General features: G+C 35.6%; 1 protein-coding gene across 3 annotated transcripts in view; it reads right to left on the bottom strand.

The window, feature by feature from the left end:
* CCDC178 (coiled-coil domain containing 178) overlaps positions 1-19,420 on the bottom strand; it is a 513,958-nt gene that overhangs the window by 317,959 nt on the left and 176,579 nt on the right. For all 3 annotated transcript variants that reach the window (XM_037806200.1, XM_037806202.1, XM_037806201.1), the window contains exons 14-16: positions 11,987-12,049; positions 10,584-10,745; positions 8,918-9,031 (exon numbers count right to left, since the gene is read on the bottom strand). In XM_037806200.1, coding sequence (XP_037662128.1) covers positions 8,918-9,031; positions 10,584-10,745; positions 11,987-12,049 — 339 coding nt within the window. The remainder of the gene's footprint in view (positions 1-8,917; positions 9,032-10,583; positions 10,746-11,986; positions 12,050-19,420) is intronic.

Raw genomic sequence — 19,420 nt, 5'->3', positions numbered from 1 at the left:
CTAAGAAAGCTGTCCTTTCATGCATTCTCAGCTAGCTGGCTACCTGTGTTTGCACCTAATCACTCAATGAACTTCCATATAACAATCAAAAAACATCCATAGCTTTCTCAAACTATGTCTAAATTTCATCGTCTTACTAAGCATGCAGTAATCTCAGATTAAGACCTAACCTCATTCAGTTGGGCCACACCTTAACTGAAAATAACATTTTCAAGAGTTCCTATTTACAATGGGTTCACACCCACAGGAATGAGTATTAAGATTAAGAACATATTTAAACTGGGGTTCATAATTCAATCTATCAAGCCAGTTTGAGAGTTATCTCCACTTCAACTGGAAAAGGTGAGTTTTGCCTTTTTCAGACTGGCATCTAAGTCCTTCTGCTACACAACCGGGGAAAAAGGAAGAGAGCAATAGACGGCAAAGAGGCAAATGGGAAGTATGACATTTTAGGGAATGGTGAAAAACGGGCACTTAGTGCATGCAGTTTGTGAGAATGTTCAAGAGAAGGGAAAAGAGGTTTAATAGAAGTGTTGCTGGGGGATAATAGGGAGGCCATCACAAATATAGGTCACTGATGTCCTTCCAGAAAAGGGAATCAAAGTATAAACATTTTAAAATTATTTTTTGACCTTTGAATTGTACTTCCTATCAAGATAGCTCTTATATGAACTGCAGCTATAATAGGGTATTACATAATTTAGAAATATTATGCTCCCCACAAATCTTCACCTAAATAAAATACAGTACTGTGGAGCTGTTTTCACTAGTTAAATGCAGTAACACTATATTACATAATTAATACTTTATTTTTTTTCTTTATTAGAGAAGTTGCGGGTTTACAAAACAATCATGCATAAAATGGGATTCCCACATATACTGTCCCACCACCAATGCCTTGCATTGGTGAGGTATGTTTGTTAGCACATTTTTATAATTGTACTACTAATTAAAGTCCATTGTTTAACTTAGGGTTCACTGTTTATGTAGTGCAGTTCCATGAATTTTAAAAAATTTTTATTCTGTTATCATATATATAATCTAACAATTCCCCCTTTAATCACATTGACATATATATTACAGTGCTGTTAATTGTGTTCACAATGTTTTGCTACCATCCCCAACATCTATTACCAGAACATTTCCATCTCTCCAAAGAGGAATCCTATACAGTTTGAGCCTTAACTTCACATTCCCTGTACCCACCCCATCCCCTGATAACCCATATTCTAGATTCTGACTGAATTTGCTCATTCTAATTTTATTTCACTTAACATGTCTTCCAGTTCATCTGTGTTGTCGCCTGTATCAGAACTTCATTTCCTTTATGACTGAATAATATTCCATTGAATGTATATACCACATTTTATTTATCTATTCATCAGTTAATGGACATTTGGATTGCTTCCATCTTTTGGCAATTGTGCATAATGCTGCTATGAATAATGCTGTGGAAATATCCGTTCGAGCCCCTGCCTTCAATTCTTTTGGATATATCCCTAGTAGTGGGATTGCTGGGTCATATGGTAATTCTATACTTGGTTTTCTGAGGAACTGCTAAACAGTCTTCCACAGTAGCTGAACCATTTTACACTGTCACCAGTATGTATGAATGTTCATATTTCTCTGCATTCCTTCCCATAGGATAGGCAGCCATTCTAATGGATGTGAAATAGTAACTCATTGTGATTTAATTTGCATTTCCCTGATGGCTAATGATGATAAGCATCTTTTCATGAGCTTTCTGGCCATTTGTATATCCTTTTTGGAGAGATGTCCTTTGCCCATTTTTTAAATGGTTTGCTTGTTGTCTTCTTGTTGATTTGAAGAAGTTCTTTATATATTCTGGATATTAATCCTACATCAAATATGTGATGTCCAAATACTTTCTACCATTTTGTAGGTTGTCTTTTTTCTTTCATGATAAAGTCCTTTGAGGAATAAAGCTTAATTTTGATGAGGTCCCATTTACCTGTTATTTCTTTTGTTGTTTGTGCTTTGGGTGTAAAGTGTAAGAAACCATTGCCTAACACAAGAACCTGAAGATGCTTCCCTATGTTTTCTTCTGGGAGTTTGACAGTTCTAGTTCTTATATTAAGGTATTTGATCCATTTTGAGTTGATTTTTATAAATGGTGTGAGGTAGGAGTCTCCTGCTTTATTTTCAAATGGAGATCCAGTTTTCTCAGCACCATTTATTGAAAAGACTCTTCTTTCTGAACAAAGTGGTCTTTGCCAGTTTGTCAAAAATCAGTTGGCCATAAAGGTGAGAATTGATTTCTGAACTCTCAATTCTATTCCATTTGTTTTTATGTCCCTCTTTGTGTCAGTACCATGCTATATTGATTACTATGTCTTTGCAATAAGTTTTAAGATCAGAAAGTGTGAGTCCTCTGAAGTGGGCCCCCTCCCCGTAATCTGTAACCTGTGGGTCCCCTCCCCCAGTCTGTAACTTCTGCAAACTAAAAATGTTGTATAAGCAGCATTAAGCCATGAGGAGGGGGGAGTGAAACTGTTCCGTTTTAGGGAGTAAAACTTGCAGTTGCACGCATCAGCCAAGCATAACCCTTTAACAATCAATAACTGCACCAGTTCCAAGTGAAACTTTTTGTATCAATAACTGCACCAGTACCAAGTGAAACTTTTTGTGAAATGTTTCTTAGCTAAACCTTGCTAAATTGTCTTTTGTAACCAATAGCTAACTGCCAACTCTGCTTCTGTTAAAATAGCTTGCTTGCGTTTCCAGGATATGGTTTCTGTCTATATAAGGCACCAGCACACACAGGTCAGGGCTGCTTACTGAACTCCCTGCGCGGAGTGACAGTGAGCAGCCGCCAGCCGGCTAATAAAGGCTCTTCAAATATTCTGTTTAGCTGTCTCGTACTTTAACTCGCGGGCACCGTAACATCCTCCAACTTCATTCTTCTTTTTCAAGATGACTTTAGCAAATGGGGGCCCTTTGCTCTTCCATATAAATTTGATGATTGCATTTTCCATTTCTCCAAAGAGGGTTGTTGGAAATTTGATTGGAACTGCATTGAATCAGTAAATTTCTTTGAGTAGTATTGACAACTTAATGATATTAGTCTTCCAGTCTGAATATGGAATGGAATTTCCTTCCACTTATTTAGGTCTTCTTTAATTACTTTTAGTGATGGCTTGTAGTTTTCCATGTACATGTCCTTTACATCCTTGGTTAGATTTATTCTAGTTATTTGATTCTTTAGTTTCTATTGTGAATGGATTTTTTTCTTGATTTCTTCTTCTAACTGTTCATTGCCTGTATATAGAAACACTACTGAATTTTGGGTGTGGATCTTGTACTCTTCCACTTTGCTGAATTGATTTTTTAGTTCTAGTAGCTTTGTTGTGGATTTTTTTCAGGATTTTCTGTATGTAGGGTCATATCATCTGCAAACAGGGAGTTTTACTTCTTCCTTTCCAATTTGGATGCCTATAATTTCTTTTTCTAGCCTAATTGCTCTGGCAAGATCCTTAGTACAATGTTGAATAACAGTAATGTCAATGGGCCTCCTTGACTTATTCCTGATCTTAGAGGGAAAGGTTTCGCTCTCACCATTAAGTAGGTAGTTAGCCGTGAGCTTTCCATATATGCCCTTTATCATGTTGAGGAAGTTTCCTTCTATTCCTAGTTTTCAAAGTATGTTCATCAAGAAAGTATGCAGGGTTTTGCCAAATGCCTTTTCTATAACAATTAAGATGATTGTGTGTTTTTTCCTTCATTCTGTTAATGAATTGCATTACATTAATTGATTCTATTATCAATCTTGCAGACTAGGAATAAATCCCACTTGATCATGGTGTATAATTCTTTTAATATGCTGTTGGATTCAGTTTGCTAGCATGTTGTTGAGGATTTTTGCATCTATATTCATAAGAGATATTGGCCTGTAGTTTTCTTTTCTTGTGGTACCTTTATTCAGCTTTGGTATGAAAGTGATGTTGGTCTTGTAGAATGAATTAGAGAGTGTTCCTTCATCTTCAATTTTTTTGGAAGAGTTTAATTGAGTTTTGGAAGAGAATTGGAGTTAAGTCCTCTTGGAATGTTTGGCAGAATTCCCCTGTAAAGCCATCTGGTCCTGGGTTTTTCTCTGTTGGGAGGTTTTTGATTACTGATTCAATCTCTTTACTAGTAATTGGCTTGTTGGGATCTTCTATTTCTTCTTGAATCAATGTAGGTAGTCTGTGTGTTTCTAAGAGTTTGTTCATTTTGTCTATGTTATCTAATTTATTGGCATACAGTTGTTCATTATATTCTTAGTCATTTTTATTTAGCCAACATCTATAGTAATGTCAGTAATGTCCCCCATTTCATTTCTGACTTGCATTGTTTGTATCCTCTCTTTTTCTTTCTCAGTCCAACTAAAGGTTTGTCAATTTTATTGATCTTTTCAAAGAACCAACTTTTGGTATTGTTGATTCTCTCTATTGTTTGTTTTCTACTTCATTGATCTCTGCTCTAATCTTTGCTCTTTCCTTCCTTATGCTCATTTTGGGTTTAGTTTGCTCTTCTCTTTCTAGTTTTTCCAGTTTTGAAGTTAGGTCTCTGATTTTAAGTCTTTCTTTTTTGGTTATGTAAACATTTAGAACTATAAATTTCCCTCTCATCACTGCTTTCACAGCATCCCAAAAGTTTTGGTATGCTGTATATTCATTTTCATTGACCTCAAGGTATTTCCTAATTTTGCATCTGATTTCCTCTTTAACCCATTGTTTTAAAGTATATTGCTTAATTTCCACATATTTAAAAATTTTTCCACTTCTCCCTCTCTTATTGATTTCTAGCTTTATTCCTTTGTGGTTGGAGAATATACCTTGTATGATTTAAATATTTTTGAACTTATGGAGACTTGTTTTGTGACCCAACATATGATCTGTCATGGAGAATGATCCATGTGTACTAAAGAAGAATGTGTATTCTGTTTGTGTTGAGTGCAGTGTTCTAAATACATCTGTTAGATCTAGTTGACTTAGTGTATCATTCAAGTCCTGCACTACCTTATTGATCTCCTGACTAAATATACTACCCATTATTCAGAGTGCTGTATTAAAGTCTCCCACTATTAATGTAGAACTGTCAGTTTCTCCTTTAAATCTGTCAGTAATTACTTCATGTATTTTGGGGCTCTGCATATATATTTATAAGTGTTACCTTTTCCTGTTGAATTGTCTCCTTTATCAGTGTATAATAACCATCTTGGTCCCTTGTAACTTTTTTTGACTTAAAATCTATTTTATTCTGTATTAGTACAGCCACCGTAGCTCTCTTCTGGTTGTTACCTGCATGGCATATATTTTTCCATCCTTTTGCCCTCAACCTACTTGTATCTTTAAATTTAAGATGAGACTCTTGCAGTCAGAATATAGTTGGGTCATGCTGTTTTATCTATTCTACCAATCTCTGCCTTTTGACTGGAGAGTTTAATGCCTTTACGTTTAAAGTCACTACTGATAATATGGGATTTTCTTCTGCCTTTTTGCTATTTAGCTTTTTTAAGTCATATCTCTTTTTGTCCCTCAATTCCATTAATGCCTACTTTTATATTTATTTGCTTTTTTGTTTTTGTACCATATTAAGTGCCTTCTCACTTCTATCCAGAAATATTTTTCATCTATTTTCCTTGTGGTTACCAAGAGGGTTAAAATTTAACATCCTAAATATAAAGCAATCATATTTGGTTTGATACCAAACTAATTTCATTGAGATGCACATATACTTTTCCTATACCTCTCTGCCCACCACATTTTTTTTGTACATTACCACTTATATCTTTATACACTCTATGTCCAAACACATAGATTTATCATTGTTTTTTGCATTTGCATTTTAGCACCTGTAGGAAGTAAGAAGTAGAGTTATATACAAAACAATACAGTATAATAATACTGGCATTTATAATTATCCAAAGGGTCACCTTTACTGCAGTTCTTTATTCATCCATGCTGCTAATGTCCTTTCCTTTCAGTCAGAAGGATACCCTTTAGCATTTCTCATAGGGCAGGTGAAGTGGTGATGGACTCTCTCAACTTTTGCTTATCTGAGAATGTTTTAATCTTCCCCTCATTTCTGAGAGTCTCACCAGATATAAAATTCTTGGCTGACAGTTATTTTCTTTCAACCCACTGCCTTCTTGCCTCCATGGTTTCTGATAAGAAATCATTACCAATCAAATTGGAACTTCCTTGTACTAACACACTGCTTTTCTCTTGAAGCTTTCAGAACTCTCTCTTTGTCCTTTGCATTCAATATTGTAATCAATATATGATGGGGTATGTTATTCTTCATGTTTATCTTGTTAGGTATTCTCTAGCTTCTTGGATGTGCATATTAATGTCTTTTGCTAAGTTTGGGATGTTCTTTGTTGGCATTTCTTTGACCATTCTTTCTGTCCCTTTCTTTCTTCTCCTTTTGGGACTCCCATAATGTGTATATTGGCATGCTTGATAGTGTCCCATAGCTGTCTTAGGCTATTTTGGCTTTTAATATTTCTCTTTTCTTTCTGCTCCTCAGCCTGACTCATATCCTTTGTCTTTTCTCCAAGCTCATTGGCATATTGCCAGCCCCAATCTGCTCTCAAAACCCTCCTGGGCATTTTTCATTTGAGTTATTGTGGTCTTCAACTCCAGTAGTTCTGTTTGGTTCCTTTTTAAAATTTCTTTCTCTTTACTTAAGACTCTCACATTGCTCATTCATTATTTATCTGTGACTCTTTAGTTCCTTCTCTGTGTTTTCCTTCATTTCCTTGAAATTTTAAAGTACTTTTTTTAAGACTGTTTCAGTATGTCTACATTCTCACCTTCTTTATTGGTGTTTTCTGCGTTTTTACTCTCTTCCTTTGGAAGGGTCCTCATTCCCTGTTTGTTTGTCTGGTACTCTTTTGTTCCACATTGTACAATATTTAAAAATGTTAACTATGGGATTTATTCCCTGAAATGTCTATTTCTTGTTTTTTTTTTTAACCAGCCAGTGAAAAGACAGAGGTTTTCTTGAGTGTCTGTAGTCATTATCAGGAAGGTCTGCCCAATGCAAATGCAGTGTGCTGGGTTTTCCCTGTCCTTCTGGGCCTCTGTCTTGTTCTGGGCTTTTACTCGTTAGTTGTTTCAGAACTACTCTGTTTATGGGAGTTTGGTTGTCCCTGTTTCCCAGGAGACAGACCTCCTTCTCCTGGGTGTTTGAAGCCAGCAGACCCTTGTCCCAGGCTGTCTGCTTCTATAGTTTTTACACTCCTTTCATTGTCTCAAGCTGATTTTGCCTAGAGGGCAAATTCTGGGAGGAGAACACAAGGGAGAGGACTTCCCCATGTCAGTCTATCCCAGTTAAAACAGGGCCAGGGGCCCATGAAGGGGACACAGACTGGCCCCAAAGCACCCTGGAGAGGGGATCAGGAAAGGCAACAGAAGCTTCTCCAATGGCCTCTCAAAGCTGAGCTTTCCTGGCCTGCCCAGCAAATGCAGCCCTGAAGCGAACTGTCCTCCCACAGCCCTTAGGGGCTGTTGTGACTTTAAATCTCCACTGCCTCCACCCCTGACAAGGAGGCTTAAAACAATGGCTGCTGCTGCATTTGTCCTGGGCAAGGTTGAAACAATGGCTGCCACCACCTTTGTCTGGGACAGGTTGAAACAGCTGCCCTCAGAGCTAAGCCCCCAGCAATCTGAATTCACTAATCAAAAGTCATAATCAGTGATCAGCCATGCTCATCCCTGTTCTAGGGGAAGAGGGTTTTTATGTCCCCTTCTATCACCAGTGTGCTAGTGGGTCACTGGACCCCAAGGCCATGAAGCGGGGGGGGGGGGGGGGGGGGCAGTGGGGGGGTGGGCACTGGTCAACACTACACAGAGCAATTTACTGCCTCTTTCTCCTGTTTTTCCCTGGATGCTGTACAGTGTTCTTCTGGCCTCCATAGTTTCAAAATAGTTGTTTCAGATGGTTCCTGCCTGTTTAATATTTGTTTTGGTGGAACGACTGAGTCTTGAGCTCCCTACTCCACCATCTTACCCCACTACCTCAATGCTTTATTTTAACTGACAGACTAAATAAAAGCTTCATATAAGGGACTAGAAGTAAGATGAATGGTGAAAAAAATGATGGTAATTAGCTGAGAAGAAATGCTTTCTGAAAACAAAATCTTACTAATTTCTGGTTTAACATTTAAAGCATTAAGTAATTTTTTTTTAAATTAAATTTTTGTCTTTAAAATGTTAACCCGTATAATCAAATTATACAGTACAATATTAAAATTAGTAATAGTACAACAGTGCTTCAAAGTACTGTATCAGAAAAGAAAATGCTTGCTGGTTTTTAAGGATGTTTATGTAAAATGTAATTTTTAGTAATTTTGAAATGTCAGTTTATTGTTTTGTGGCTAAACCAGTAGACATATCCCATCCTTTAACAGAAGATTCCACTCAGTGAACAACAAAAATAATCATGCTATTTTTATTAAGTTCAACTTCTTTTTTCCCCTTTCCTTACATCCCTCCTTTCTACTCTCCTTTTTTCCCTCCCTTCCTCCTTCCCTCCTTATTTTCTCCTTTCTTCCTTTCTTCAATTCGTGCTTTCCTTTTTTTGCAGTGTTCTCTTAAAATCCAAGCAATAGGAGTCAACATGGCACTTGAAAGCAGAAGACTTCTCCATAACTCCAACATCAATTTTTCTTTGTATTTTATCCTGGCTCAGGGCTATACGCTGATAGACTACATCAGTGGAAATGACAGTGTGAGACAGAGAGATGAAGACAGAGATACTCTGTGTTGTATATGTGTGCGTGCATGCAGCATCAATTTAGAGAAACTAATTAGAAATGGGTATAATCCACCTAAAACTAAGTTTGCTTGGATATCTTTCATTAACATAAAGTAACTGTACATTCAAAATTATTTTTGATGTTAATTTTTACCTCAGTTTCTATTAGTACATTGTGGTTTTTCCTCCCCCTTTTTCGCAATTTTCTCTTTGTTCTTTCTACGTTTCTTCTAATATTTTCTTTCTTCTTGATCATATCATTAAGTGTCTAGAAGATATTTAGATAGTAAGATGTGCAGCATCTACAATCCAATTATTCTTGTGTAGACCAAATATTACCCAGGTGACTATTTTAATATTAGCAATATTTATTTTGATTACAAAGGGAAAGAATAACCAAATATATATTACAAAAACATACTACAATATCCCAAATCCCAATACTGTGCTTGAATCATGTGAGAAAACCAAAATATAATCTATTTTAGTTAATTTCAAAAACCTAATAAACTTTCACAGATTGCATATTTTCATCACGATTTTAAAATACTTTTACCAAAATACAAATTGCTAGCATTTCCCAAAAAGTGTGTAGAAACTTATTATTCCTAAAAATTTTTGCTAAACTAATAGTTCTAATTTATTAACTATTAAAATAGAATGAAACAAAAATGATTACTGAATTATAAGAAGATATAAAATAATGGCTATTATAAAATAAGAGCAAATAAAAGTCATTAGTCTTTTCTGGAGTTCATTATCATTTTCAGACAATTACACTGAGCCTTTTGATACAATTAATGAACTTCCAGCTTTAAGGTAAGTAGAAGGTATTAAAATCATTTATCCCACTAGGTGTTAGTACTGGTTTTATATTCATTGAATGAGCATAAGATAACATTAATAGAAGTCCTAAATAGAATAGTAAACTTGGAAGTTGTTGTTTCAATGCTCCAAGGTCTTTTTACTTCACAAGTTGCTTAACCCGTTAGTACCCAAGTTTTCTGAAGTCTATGATACAAGTAAACTCTTTCCTGCCTATTTCATAGGGAGATTTTGAAAATAAAGATAAACTTTGATAACAGGAATTCTTTGTAAATCATACATTTTTAAATGAAGAAATTTTTAAAATTATTGAAGTCTAATAATGTAAATTCACATAATCATTCACAAAGAAAAAAATCCTGTTGCTAAACTGGCACAAATGTATATATGTGTATGCCCTTGATGCAGCTAAGGATAAGAATGTATAACTCTTATCACACCCTCTAGTTCTCCAAAAGACTAATGACATGATACATACATATTTTTTTCTACTAAATTTTTATTAGGGAAGGGCTAGTAATATCAGTTACTGCCATAAACTTGAAGTTTAGAAAATATTTTATCCATGTTTGCTTTATTTTTCATTCTGTCTAAACTTCTTTTATATATATGCATCAAAAATTTACCATGACAAACTCAAGATAAACTATATTTTACATTTGAGCAAAAAGTGCTGTAGCATTTCATTAACAAGCTAAGGGGATGAAATGGTGGCACATCACACCAGATAAGTCACTGAGCACCCATTTTTAAAACTGCTTTTCCTAAGTACCCTCCTGATAGAGCGTAAGATTATAGGTAATAGAATTAATGGTCCCACTATACAGTTCCACTGTAGAACAGTTGTGGACCTGAAATACTTGGTTTGTTGATGCTTTTATGTCATACTATGTGACATCATAATTTTTCCCAATAATAATATAAAATCATTTACATGATTTACCAACCTAAATATTCCTGTGAATTAGTATCTGGATTCATTTATATATGCTTACATGAAAATGTTGCTCGTGGGTAGCTCTGATTCTGACAGCATCTTCTTCCAGTTGAAGCAGAGGTGTTTCGATTTCTGAAAATGCTAGGGCATATATTGCTTTCTTTTCTTCAAGTTCTTGCATCTCCTTTGCCTGCATTTCTTGTATAGCATATAGTCTTTTCTGACAACAAAGATTTTTAAATCATTCATTTGATTATTAATAACCTATACATTTACTGAGTCCCTTATTATGTTGGGTAATAATCTCTGTTGTTATTTGAAAATCAAAAGATAGATGCTACCATAAAAAGCAATGGTAAAAATATTGTATATTTAAAGAGCACACAGTTTTATTAGAAGAAATGAGATAAAAAAATAAAAGAAACACTAAAAATCAAACATTCTTAAGTGTTTGAGGACTGTAAGTTTAGAGAATACTCTAACACCACATATTACAACGTATATAATTCCTCCAAACTAAATATAACCAATAATCAGGAAGTCAGTAACATAATATTAAGCAAAAAAGGCTGAGTAAACCATGGGATTAGTGAGTTTATATGCATAGAAATGTCTTAGTAAATTTGATATTTTCAAACACGTAGAAGCAGAGGAACACTGATGATATATATTTGAAAATCACAAATTTCCTAGTAGAAGAAATGATGAAACTTTTGCTTTAAAGGGGACACAATCCATGTAGCAAATCTCAAATAATTAAAAAATCTCCATTTTAGACTGGTTTTGCCTTAAAGAGAACAACCCATGCAGCTAATCTCGAATAATTTTAAAAAGTCTCCATTTTAGACTGGTTTTGCCAGTCTATATATAAAAAATATAATTTTAAATATGTATGATGTATGTATATATGTAGGTAGGTAGGTAGGTATTTCTGAAGTGGAGACATCCTAAAAACATACCAGGGATCTAAAAAACTCAAGCTGTGTTTGCAAAAAATATACAGGTGGTAGATAGAGAATAAAAAAAATTAACATCAATTTTGCCAGTTCTTATGCTGTAGTTTCAAAATCTTTAAACAGAAACATACCATAGTATGTTTTCTTTCAGGGTTAAATAAAGAAATTCAAGTAAAAAGACACTAGAAGTAAAGAAACATAACATCATCACAAAGCAAACCAAAGAGTTAGACACTTAGGAATAAGATCCTACTGCCCTTTTACTAGACTGGCAGAAATTCCCATTAAGCCACAAAATGAGATATGTGTATAGGAGGTCAGTTTCTTTATGCATGATCAGACACTGCTAGTTGTACACAGAGGGCAACTGTCATCAGCTAAGAAGAGAAAACTGCTAGCTTGCAAACCAAGTAGTGAAAAGAAGCCTCATTACAGGCAAATTTAAAATGCTAAGTAAAATGCAAATTAAAGAAAGAATAAAATATTGAAACTTAATTAGTATTACCTGAATCACCATTAAAGTAGACACTTGACTTCGAGTGAGTTTTTTCAAGAATTCTTCTCTACCCTATATATTATCAAATTTGTAAAAATGAGATTTTTATTTATAGAATATCAGAAAACATTTTAAAGACAATTGCTAACACATGATATATTTTACATATGTTATGACAAAGAATAAAATATTAATTATAAATGAAGTGTTATGAAATAGAAAAACCTGGTGTTTTCTGAGGCATTGTAATTAAGTGATATCAAAGCAAAAAATAGAATACAGAATTTCAGTTCAATTAAGATTGTACCTTATAGTCCCGAACCGTAAAAACAAAGTAACCATAATGGGAAAACTAGACAATCTCCAATTCCTCTTTTAAAAAAACTATCAGTTTGTTTTTAGTATTACTTTTCAGAATGAACATATTCAACTTTGAGAACAAGAGAGATAAAACTCAAGTGTGAAGTTTGCAAAATATGATCCAATTCTCTATTTGGCTGGAACTATTCTTTTTCTTTTTTTCTGCAGTCACTTTAGTTCATAGTATAAATAATCTTAAATTTTTCATGGCTGTGCTTTAAATTATCACACAAAACCAGAATTGGTAGTAGTTCATAGAGTACCTTCTACTGTAAAATTACATCTTACACCTCAGAACTCCTTATTTGACAGAGGAGTTGGCTTGGATTTAGGCTCCCTGCCAGATAACTGTCTAGCTTTGTAAGAAGGAATAGCATAGGTTCAGCAACCTCTCTGATAGCCCTTCTTAATATCCCCCATATTATCCTGGGGTCTATGGAGACAGACTAAGGAAGCAGGTTCAAAGTTTTCTCCTCCAATTTTTCCTCTATTCTATATAGTGACTTGTCAAAATTATGCTCTCTTAAAGTAAAAGAATAACTCAAAAGAGGCAAATAGAAAGGTGAAAAGTAAAACAATAGCCTTAACATTCTACATCATCTAAGGATATACATACATCTAAAACCAGTTTAGACAATGATATATTTCAATAATTTAAAAGAAATCAGTTGCCTCATCACATGAAGAGATATTGTATAGTTTCAACAACGTATTAAACATTTAATAATAAATAATAATAATTAAGTAATAAATTTGAATAACCAAATTTAAAATGCCTCCAGAGTCTGCAGAAAAATATATTCCAAAGTAGAGTGCTAAGTTTGACCACTGTCTGTAATTGAAAAACATGTATGTATGTGTGTGTTGGGTAGAGGAGGTGAGGGAATGGTAAGTTAGGAAGTTGACGAGGTAAACAACTACCAGACTATGCGGACCTTTAAGGTACATGAAGAAAACTAGTGAAGGCTGTGTGTTTTTTAGAAAGATTATTATGGCTGCAATGTAGATTGATTAGTTTGTGTTTCTTTAAAATTAATTCTTCAAAGTTTTTTTTTTTTTTTTTAATTGTCAACTACTGAGAGAGCACTCCATGGTTGAAATGAATTCAATCTCTTAAAATAGATACAATTTTATGATACAAAAAGAAACTGTGGATGTAAGGCTAAAAACAATGTTGGCGGTATATAAGAAATTATAATAAAATAGAAGAAGAGTCTAAAGCTGCAAGAGGCAAACCATTGTATTATTTTGAAAATAAAGGAAATTATCAATTTTGAAAGCTGTGTATTTATTCAAAACCAACCCAACTTGTTACCAGCGGACAAATCTCCGCTCTCCATAGGAAAAATCATGTAGAGATTCATTCAAGCACCTCAGGGAACTTTTCCAGGCTCTGTGTCCTACCATACCTCCAAACCTCTGTGACCCAGAGAGCTAATTTAAATGATGAGTCACCAAGAGAGAAGGTGCCTGTGACCAGTGAGGCTGCCAGTTGCATTCTACCAGACACATGCCCACAGAATGTTTCCAACCAGATGCTCAAGGCCTTCCCACAATACTATCCATTTTACTCAAAATATTATCGATGGACCAGGGCACTGGCAAAATACCCAGAAGCTGGACAGTTCTTAGGAGAATTATTGGGTTACAAAGACCTTCAAAATGTCCTCTAGAGCACCAAACACTGACATGAGGAAAAAAGTGATGGTCAAAGGTCTCAGGCCATAGGGTGCAATATCTGAGTGAGAGGACTTATATGTCTTTCTATGCTATTGTCACAGGTTGTGTTCCCCATAAAGAAGACTCTGAGATAGAGCTTAGGGTGCAGGGTATTTATTAAGGAGTGCACTTTGGATCAACTCCTGTGGAACAGAGAGGAGAAGGCAGGAATGGGCAGAGAGATAAGTTGACCTGCAATGGAGCCTCAACAACAGTCTCTTTGTTCAACCTGATGGGGACCCCTGAAACAAGAATGGCCCTTCAAATCTCCCCTCAGACGGGACAAGAGACAAAGATATATTTCTATTTTTATCAGTCATTGGATGTGCGCTACCCCAGTACCCCAGAAAGAGGTATGACCTTAAGGAAAATGACTTAGGTGAGGTGGTTTCTCAAGGGGGATCTGAACACTTGTGACCAGCAAAAAATGTCATCCGACACCTCAATAACACTACTACTATTAGTGCTACTACTAAAAGGATGGCTAAGTTACATCACATACTTATTATGTACATTCACTTGTTTTAATTTCACAATGAAACCCATGAAATAGATGCTATTGTCTCATTTTCAAATTGGAAAACTGAGACAGAATAATTACATAAATTGCCCAAATACACAAAACTAGTACATAATGGAACCAGGATGCTAACCCACATAATCTGACTGAGACTTCAGGGACTTAATCTTATTAATTTAGCATCTAAGTGACACCTAGAGACCTAGGACACTTCAGTGGGGTAGAAATATTTAGTATGGAGCCTCTGACTCTCATGTGACCCTCTCCTTGCACAGCCGCTCTGTTTTTCCACGAAGATTTTGAGGCAATGGCCATACTTCTTTTAATTCTGTAACCCAGCAGCCTACAACAGATGTTAAGTACGGAACCGAAACTTTATGTTAAAGACGTGGCAGTTTCCTAATGATTCCACAGCTGACTATGAAATGGAATCTGTTGGAAAAGGCATGAGCACTGGGGAGATGCTGCCTTTTAATTTTGTGAAATGAATTATGTAGCTGCTGAGAACAGAACCAGGATTAAATGGCTACAAATTACCAGGAAGTAGAATTAACACTAGAATTAGAGAATGGTCTGCTTAGTGAGATACTGATTTCACCAACATTGAAGTCATTCAAAAGGAAGCTGGAGAATAACAAAGAGCTACATTAATTGTAAAATGTTTTCCTAATTTAATAATATAATTAACACTCTTTAGGAATTTGCTATATCTCAGGCACTCAACTAGAATATTTTATGGATACAGGCAGTCCTCGCTTTGTAGAGTACCATGTTAGCAGAAATGTGCAAAACAAATGCATGCCTCAGATATGCCTGTGTTTCAGTTCACATGGTACTGTGCAAAGTGAAGATTGCCTGAACACATATATATGTGTTCAAGTTAATCATATGCATTTGGTTACAGAGCTCCTATTATCCGTATTGAAAAATGAGAACCAAGGTCCTAGAGGTTACTAAATTTGTAACTTGATTACGCTTCAAACAACTATTAGCCCCCAGGACTGTGGCACTCCTGGGGGTTGTTATGTGAATCGGTCCATTCAACAGCACTTTAAGCTCCCTCCTCTATCCTCAGCTTCTGGTACTGTGTGTGGCATATAACATTTGTTGAATGAATAATTTATTGAACAACTAGATGAATGAATAACAGACTGCTTTTACTCTCCAGGTTGGAGGATGGAACTGTAAAAGTTTAAGGTTCTTTCAAACTCACAAGTCTTTTTAAATCTTCTATAAAATGTGACACTTGGGGCCCTTTAAAATGTCATAATCACACAGGTTCTCATTCATAAATAACATCTTGAGGTTGGATAGTAAAACAAGGCCTACAGGATGTTTCCCTTAGAAGGGAAAAAAATGAGAGAAGGAGGGAGAGAGGCAGGGAGGCCAGATCTCTGGCTTAGGATTGCAGGCAGCATACATTATAGAGTATAAGTATGTGACTAAGAAATGAGGGAAGACTGCCTGTCAAGGAGCACAGGCTGCAGCTCTCCTTGTGCCAAGGCTCTGAGTTCCTCAAAATGACAATTCAGTGTAAAGGGAATGAAAAGCCCAGAAAATCACCATTTCACAACTGTTATATTGAAATTGGTTCAACAAGGAGTCCTCCATAGAAGCTAAGTTAATTGGTTGAAAATTTATCCAAATAAGATACTGTACAGTCTCAAAGAATCACTCTGTTGATTACAATGGACAAATCATTGGGACAAAACCTTAACCACATGATTAAGCTAAATATCATTGGTAATGAGATGAATTGATATCATGTGCTTTTTGACATGTTGCATTGAGAACACAATACTATATGTATATAATATTTGTGTCAATAGTGTTTACCCTGTAACTAATCATGTAGAAACAAAAAGATAAATCCGTATCAGGGGAATTTTGCAAAATAAATGGCCTACATGCTAAAAATGTCAATGTAATGAAAGATAAATGAATTCAAGGTAAAGAATCCTTCAATATTAAAAGAGACAAAAGTTATGACAGACAAATGCACTACATAGTGCTTTATTTCTCACACAAACCAAATGAATTAGAGAAACTTGAATGTGGACTACATATTTGTGCCGGTTTTCAAGATACTGCCTCTTGTCTTCAAATCCTCTCTTATTTACTCTCATTTGTGATACTAGAGCTGGATCCTGTAAGGAGTTTTCTTTTGCCAGCTGGAGTAAAGTTAAGCTTTGTCAAGAGGGCTGCAGAGGGGCATGTAAGGCCATAGCAAGAGAAAGGGGCTCCATATCCTCATTGTGAAGGGCCTTTATTTTCTCCTTCCTCCTGCGGCAGTGGTGCCAGCAGGTATGTACCCCTCCAGTGAGTCTCTCTGCTCAGAGACTCCAGTCACCCTCCATCATGTTTCTCTGGCAGCTCGGCAAATAGATGCCTATGGGCGGGCTTCAGCAGTGAACTTCCCCATCCCTGGAGACACAGCCACACTCTCTCCAATAAAAGCTCACTCTGCTTTGGGAGACAGAAGCCTCTTACAAGTTTGTTTCTTCTTTGAGTACTTACCTCTTCACTAAAGGAAGTGGATGGTCCCTACACTTGCTATTCCTGTATTCTTTAGAGCAAGGGTCAGCAAACATTTTCCATAAAGGGCCAGACAGTAAATCTTTTGGGCTTGGCAGGCCATACGGTGCTGTCACAACAGCTCAATTCTTGTTTTGAAGCAAAGGGATAAAAAAGATCAATAGGTCACTGTGAAGAGGTTGAGAGAAGCTTAGGAAAAGGTGGTGACAGCATCTCAGACCCTGGGAAGAATTCATACTCAAACATCCTCACCTTTGACCCTGTGCCTAGTTTTAGCAGCCAGTAACCAGAAGGTGGCAGCAGAGAGCTATGATACTGGAAGAGACTGCAGCACTAGGACAAAAGACAGCTGAAGAGTAGAGGATGGAACAGCTGTGTGTCCGGGAAACAAATGTTCAAAGAGCAAAGGTGAGTAAACAGTAAATCAAACTGATCTAAGCTCAGAATCAAGATAGTAGCACTAGAGCACTAGTTTGGTTTTGGTTACAAAAGGGGCACTAAGAAAAATTTGGAGAACTCATATTACATTAAGGTCTGAAATCAGGAAAAGAGAGAGACTTTAAAAAGTTAAAACTATATAGCAAAATTTGGGAATTGTGTAAATAACTGTAGGCTGGACTGAATTAATTGGGTAGGATAGTTCTCTGGCTGTTCAGTGCTAGGGCATTTTTTGATGGCCAGGATTCTAGCAGAAAGCACAGGTGGCAGCTCACCCTGGTCCTATCTAAAAGTTAATACAAAGATGCTTTCTTACCTTTCTTTTTTATGATGGTCGACATGTGTTTTATAGAAACGTTTTTAAATTACAAAAAATAAGTAAATTAAAATAACCTGAACCTCCAAAATCCAAAGATGTGCACTGTGAATTTTGTGTGCTGTTCTTTTGTTTTCATGTCCTCAGGGATCACGTGGTTTTTAAAATTTTGTGTTTTTCATTTAAACTTAGCATATACTGAGAAGCTTAAAGTCATCATGTCATTTATTTTGCACTTGTTTAACAAAATGTTTCATACCTTAATATCATTTAAGGTATAAATGATAATAGAAATAATAACAGGAACACGTTACATACCACGTACACACATGTACATATACCAACCCCTAGCTTCAGAAAAAGGCTATTTTTAATACCTTTGAAGCTCTCTCGAAATACCACCTTGATCTCATTTTATTTTCTTATGCCCCACCATTTGCTATGGAATATTTCTATCATCCCTCAAAAGCTCCTCACACCTCCTTGCAGTCTATTGTTTCCTTGGATACCCAGAGACAGGCAACCACTGATCTGCTTTTTGCCATTATCATTTTGCCTTCCATAAGGTTCGATACAAATGGAATCCTGAAATACACTGTGTAGTCTTTTTGTGTTTGACTTCTTTCACTTAGCATGTTTGTGAGATTTATCTATATTGGTGCATGTATCATTATTTTGTCCCTTATTATTACTGCTATTCCATAGTAAGGATGTACTATAATCTGTTAATACATTCACCAGTTGATGGACATTTTTATTGTTTCCAGTGTTTTGATATTATGAAAAATACTTAAAACATTTATACTTAAAATCTCAAATACTTAAAAATACCAGAAAATACTTTAAAATACTTAAAAACACTTAGAAGTAGAATTTGTGAATAGCATGGTAAGTTATTTATTTACCACATAAGAAACTGCCAAAATTTTTCTGAGGCGGCTTAATATTTTGCATTCTAATCCCATAATGAATGAGAGTTCTGTTTTCTTCATGTCCTCATCAGTACATGATATTAAGTCTTACTAAATTTAGCCATTCTAGTGGCAATTCATTAAGATTTGGATTTTTTTGGATTTGTTTTCCCTGATGATTAGTACAGTGAGCATCTTTTCATATGCATATTGGACATTAATATATCTGCTTTTGTAAGGGGCTCTTCAAATCTCTTGAGCATTTTATTTTTTCTATAATTGAGTTGTAATGGTCTTAATATTCTGAATACAAGCCTTTATCTGATAAATATTTTATAGATATTTCCTCCTAGTCTGTGGCTTGCCCTTTCATTTTCTTATAGATGCTTTCAAAGAGCAACAGTTTTCATTGCAAAATCCATTTGTTCTAGTTTGCTAATGCTACCAGAATGCAAAACACCAGAAATGGATTGGCTTTTATAAAAGGGGGTTTATTTGGTTACACAGTTACAGTCTCAAGGCCATAAAGTGCCCAAGGTAAGGCATCAACAATTGGGTACCTTCACTGGAGGATGGCCAGTGGTGTCTGGAAAACCTCTGTTAGCTGGGAAGGCATGTGGCTGGCATCTGCTCCAAGTTCTGGT

This window comes from Choloepus didactylus, chromosome 16 (genome assembly GCF_015220235.1).
Source record: "Choloepus didactylus isolate mChoDid1 chromosome 16, mChoDid1.pri, whole genome shotgun sequence".
NCBI lineage: Eukaryota > Metazoa > Chordata > Mammalia > Pilosa > Megalonychidae > Choloepus > Choloepus didactylus.
The sequence above is the reverse complement of the archived record's forward strand: the minus strand, read 5'-3'. Positions and strand labels throughout refer to the sequence as shown.